At 35.0% G+C, this 6,058-nt stretch overlaps 1 protein-coding gene across 1 annotated transcript; it reads left to right on the top strand.

Annotated features, from left to right (window-relative positions):
• The first annotated feature begins 407 nt into the window (after window positions 1–407).
• On the top strand, window positions 408–1,343 carry LOC103551488 (olfactory receptor 6C3). Its single transcript, XM_008521021.2, has one exon. The coding sequence runs from the start codon at window positions 408–410 to the stop codon at window positions 1,341–1,343; it is 936 nt and encodes a 311-aa protein (XP_008519243.2).
• Window positions 1,344–6,058: the final 4,715 nt, after the last annotated feature.

The following is a 6,058-nucleotide window of genomic DNA, read 5'->3' as shown; positions in this document are numbered from 1 at the left end:
CTATATATCATAAAAAGTGTAATGGGTTGTTAATTTAGTCTTCTAAGTTTCACTTTTACCTTTTGAGGGAATTAAGCTCATCCATTTCTGGTTCTAGGTGGTGGTATCCTATAATAAATACATGACAGAAAAGAAAGAAAAATACATATTTTATAAGATCATTTCAACAAAAATATAATGATTTGCATAAATTGGACAGAGCAAGAAGTATTGATTTTATTTAACAGAGCAAGAAGGATTGATTTTATTTATTGGCATGGATTATAGAAAATGTTTTAGAACTGCATCAATGATGATATTGATCATGATGAATCATATTTTCATCTCCTCTCTTTAGTATTCTTTCCACCTAAATATCATTAAAAGAAGAAAAAAGAAGAGAGAGAGAAAAAGAGAGAGGGAGGGAAATGAACCACACAGTGATCACAGAATTCATCCTCCTAGGCCTTTCTGATGATCCTGACCTTCAGATTGTGATTTTCCTCTTTTTATTTATCACGTACGTATTAAGCGTCACTGGAAACCTGGCGATCATCACCCTGACCTTGGTGGACTCCCATCTGCAGACACCGATGTATTTCTTCCTCCGGAACTTCTCTTTCTTAGAAATCTCATTTACAACCGTATGTATCCCTAGATTTCTGGGGGCAATTATCACCAGGGATAAGACTATTTCCTATAACAACTGTGCAGCCCAACTATTTTTCTTTATTTTCATGGGGGTGACTGAATTTTACATCCTAACCGCCATGTCCTATGACCGCTACGTTGCCATCTGCAAGCCCCTTCACTACACAACCATCATGAACAGGAAACTCTGCAGCCTGCTTGTACTCTGTGCGTGGCTGGGCGGGTTTCTGACCATTTTCCCACCTCTTATGCTTCTTCTCCAGTGCGATTACTGTGCTTCCAATGTCATTGATCACTTTGCATGTGACTATTTTCCCCTTTTACAACTGTCTTGCTCAGATACATGGCTCCTAGAAGTAATTGGTTTTTACTTTGCTTTGGTTACTTTGCTAATCACTTTGGCTTTAGTCGTTTTATCTTACATGTACATTATCAGAACTATTTTGAGAATCCCATCTGCCAGTCAGAGAAAAAAGGCTTTCTCCACTTGTTCCTCTCACATGATTGTCATTTCCATTTCTTATGGAAGCTGTATATTCATGTACGCTAATCCCACTGCAAAAGAAAAGGCTTCATTGACAAAAGGAGTAGCTATTCTGAATACCTCTGTGGCCCCCATGCTCAATCCCTTCATTTACACCCTGAGAAACCAGCAAGTAAAACAAGCTTTCAAGGATGTGGTCCATAAAGTAGCGTTTTCTGCAACTAAATGAATTGGGGATTTTTGACAAAAATACAGGACGTTCTACAGAGCATTGAAGGGAAATCTTGAAATTCCTAAATATCCATATAACTATACGTGTTCTTCATAGTGTCTTTATATGCCACATTACAGTTAATTTAATATTTTCCCAGAGCATGTTTTCTACTTCCATACCCAAGTTTCTCCATTGAGTGACTTATTGACTTGTTTAAAAGTATAATAAGGCTTATTTGTCCTACAGAATTTTCTGGAAGTGAAATGCATTTCTTTAAGACATACTCTATGGTACAATGTAAAAAATAGTTTTAATTCTGTTAACATCAATCCCTAAAAGGTAGGTATGATATCACATTGTACTTCAAATGTAGAGTTTCAAAATTAGTTTGTATTTTTTTCTGTATTTTCAAGACAGATATTGATAATTTCCTAACATTTAAAGAACCTACATGTTCTGTAGATTCAGAGTTATTAAATTCAGCCCTAAGAGTCAACATGTCCTAGTGCATTACACTTTAAATGTAGAGCTTTATACTTTGTGAACTTCAGTGGATATTTTCAATGTAAATATTGATCATGATATTAAGTATTAGTTATAGAATTTCCATGTTATCTAGTACTTTTTAGAAAATAACCATATTTTAAAAAATGCAAAATAAATACAATAAAATGAAAACACATGCCACTTTCCTGAGCTCATTGAGCATCTTTATGACAGTTATTTTGAATTCTTCGTCAGGTGTTCATATACCTCCATTTCTTTAAGGTCTGTTTATGGGGATTTGTTTCTTTGATTGAGTCATTTTTCAGTTTCTTGTAACTTTGTGTTGATATCTGCACATTTCAAAAAACAACCACCTCTCCCAGTCTTTTTAAACTGGACTTTTACAGAGGAAGACCACCACCATTCAGTCCACCTAGAGATTCTGGGGTCCTTTCAAATGTTTTCCGAGGATATTCCTAATTAGAAGATTTTGTCCATTTTTTAGATGGATCTTGTAATCTCTTGCGCCCTCTGTTTTTGTCTGCTGTAACACTGGTACTCGAAGCAACAGCATGTACTCTGCTCTTTTCTGTTCTCAGCAGCATCCAGGCATCTAGGGTAAGTCAGGTCTCATAAAAACTTCAAGATAGGCTACAGACACCAATCCTTGGGCAGCCCCTCAAAAGCCCAAACATTGGACCCATTCTCCACTCTTCTCTTCTCCCCTGAGCGAGGGATTACCGAGCGGTCTTGGCCCTCAGTCTGCTGTAATAGATCCTCTGGAATATGAAATTTTCAAAAAACCCTTTTATAGTCTAATAAAACATGCTTTCTTTGAATTAAATCCTTCTAAATTAGTTGCATTTCACTATGGGCTAGATTATAGTCAGAGTTTGGTAAACATTTAAAAACATTTGTAAAATGTTTTATAAAACATTTGAAAATTATATGTAATGGTAGTTGAGTGCAGGGTCCTGTTTCAGTCAACTAAGTCCAGTTCATTAGTACCATGATTTAAATCTTCTGTATTTTTACTATTTGTATAATTACTGAGTTATTTAAATCTCCCAAAACAACTATGGAGTTGATTCTTTCTCTTTGTAGTTACGTAAATTTTTTTTTAAATATTAACACTGTGTTTCTACGCAGGCACAAATTTGGAATTGTTATATCTTCTCTGTGAACATGTTTTTTTTATCCTTATTGAGAACCACCAATTCTTTTCTATCAAAAGTATACTTTTTTCCATAAAATCTACGTTGACAAAGATTTAGATAGTTAGACCAGCAATTAAAAAATATATTGTCTACGTGGCACATATTTTATCTATCTGTTATTCACTTTTCAGTGGATGCTAGCATATTATATAGAATATCTGTAACTAGGTACAGATTTTTATTCCTTGATCAAAGTACCTAGTTATTAGGTATTCCCAATGAGGCCAAACATATGGATAGAGGAAGAGGATGTCATGCGGTAGAAATTTGTTCTGAAGGAGTCTAAATCATCAATTCATAAGCCTTACTTATGCCTCTGGACCTGCTCAAGTCTGATCTCCTAAGCACTATCTCCCTTTGATGATAGATTGCTGTTGTGAATGGCCAGCATTATATCTCAGAGGGTCCAATGACACTCAATTCATTATGGGAAGCTCAAATCTAATGGTCAGTTGATGTCCTATGGTTTGGTCTTTAGTCTCTACTCAGAACCAGTAGCAAGCCAGGAAGTGTTGTTCAAAGGCAAAATGTATGTGTGCAATAGGCTGCTCCAAAAGCACAGTTTCTGTTTTGAATTTCCACTTGTGGGGAAGCAGAAGTGCCGTATAGCATCCTATTTGTGATTGACACTTCAAACAGCATTAGAATTTCTTGGTCACTTGGTCCAAGTGGAAGAGTGCTAATACTAAAACCAGTATTAAATTTCATATGGAAAAACAAACATGCAATATTAATTAGGAAATCTTGAGAAACAAGAGAAATATGAGAGGACTAACCATACTAGTATTAAAATATAACATGTTCTCAGGTATGAAAACAGAGAGATCAATGGAGTAAAACATGTAAATGATACATTTCTGAGTTTAGGTATTTGTATATTTTTAACTTCTGAGATCTTCTTATTGTTTCACATATTTGAAATATTTAATTTAAAGTGAAATGAGCAAGAGTGGGAAAAATCCTAAAATCAATACAAACAAGTGAACATAATTCTAAAATAAATTGATAATCATGTACAGGGGAGAACAAAGAATTGAGGCAAGTGATTTTTTCAAGATAGCGTTTTGACAATTGTCTAGAAACTGCAAAAAAAAAATTTTTTTAGTAGGTTTGTTGTGCTAATAATAGGAGTATAACAATTCAGAAACTATTTTATGTATGTTGTAGAATTGAGTAATTGATAGGTTAATAGATTGCTGTTGGAGCCAGGTTTCTCACTGCGGAGGAAAAGAGAAACAAATGTGATATAAGAGAAAAAGTCGGCAAATTCTGTGTTATTGGTCTGGAACAAGAAATGTCAATGTGAGACTATTATTGTTTTAAATGTAATTCCTTTCTCTGTTCCATGAAAATTCCAAGGAATAATGATAACAGAATAGTAAGGAGCCCGCAAAGCATGCAGGACTTGGGCTCTAAGGACAATATTTGCTAAAAATAACCCCTGAGAACTGGAGAAATGGTTGATTCCAAGACTAAACTTTGAAGGAACAGGATGGGCTGGAGTGTCTTATTCCAAAAAAGAAGTGTGCAAAAAAGTGTCGCAACATGTCAAATGATATAGGATTCACTTGGAAGGAGTTCCCACAGACAATATCAGGACAAACGAAGCACTGAAATGAATAATGCCAAAAATTGATAATAACACATTAAATAAAAAAAGGCACTAAGAAATAAATTAACAATAAATTGATAAATCAATAGGATTAGAGAAGATAATGCTGTTCTTTGTGGTAAAATCCCAACTAATAAATGTAGAAGGAATGACAGATTTAGAAAAGTATTAATGTGATACTAATGTATATTACTGTTAGTTAGATTAGGGAAGGAATAAAAATGAATAATCAGGTAAAAGTTCATTAGACAATATAATATTTACTCTGATAATATCACTTTACAAATTACCTTTTTATTACTTGGGGGGGATGCCTTTACAGTGGAGAACTTTACAGTAGAGAACCACATGAACAAATGATACGTGTTAACATCCTTGATAATATAAGGCTGACAAAAAGTGTTTCTTAATGTGATGCACTGAGAAGGTGTTTCAGTCCCACTGACTAGTTGACTATCCACTTACAATACTACACAATCTTAATTATGGTAGCTTTACCTGGTAGTATAAGTACACAGGTTTCCTCCTGTCTCCCTTCTTCAGAATTCCCTTGGCTGTATTGTCTTTCAATTTTTATTGAGATTATATTCCATTGAAGAAAGTACATATATATTAAGTGTGTAGCAAATTGAATTATGAAAAAAATGTACACACACGTAACCAACAGAAAGAACAAAAATAGACCATCATCAGATATCCATTTAGAACTGATATTATTATTTTTCTCTTTTAAAGATTAGCACCAGAGCTAACAACTGTTGTCAATCTTCCTTTTTTTTTTCTGCTTTTTCTTCCCAAATCCCCCCAGTATATAGTTGTATATTCTAGCAGTGGGTCCTTCTAGTTGTGGCATGTGGGACACTGCCTCAGCATGGCCTGATGAGCAGTGCCATGTCAATGCCCAGGATCCAAACCAGCAAAATCCTGGGCTGCCAAAACAGAGCGCTCTCACAAACTTAACCACTCAGCCATGGGGCCGACCCCTAGAACTGATATAACTTTTATCTAATACCTCTCTGATCAGAATTTTTTCAATTCTTTGAAATTTTTAATACTCGGTTTATTTTGAACCAGTTGATAACCCATCATATGGTTAATTTTGGTATGTATTGCATGTGTGGGGATATAAAATAAAGCAGGGAGGAGTGACATCAGCAAGATGGCGGAATAGGAGGTTCCAACTTTCATATCCCCACAGAAACACTAATTTAATAACCATCCATGGGAGAAAATTCCTTCAGGAGAGCTCTGACATCCGAGAGAGGGTACAGCACACCAGTGGAGCACAGAAATGAGAAAAGAAGAGTTGATAAAGGTAAGAATAACAGTTTCACTGTTTTGGTGAGGACATAGATTTTAACATTTTTGAGTAAATACTAAGGAGAGTGATTGCTGGATTGTACAGTAAGAGTAAG

Source organism: Equus przewalskii, chromosome 5, assembly GCF_037783145.1.
Source record: "Equus przewalskii isolate Varuska chromosome 5, EquPr2, whole genome shotgun sequence".
In the NCBI taxonomy this organism is placed as follows: Eukaryota; Metazoa; Chordata; class Mammalia; order Perissodactyla; family Equidae; genus Equus; species Equus przewalskii.
Note: the sequence above shows the minus strand (reverse complement) of the source record. Positions and strands in the feature narration are given on the sequence as shown.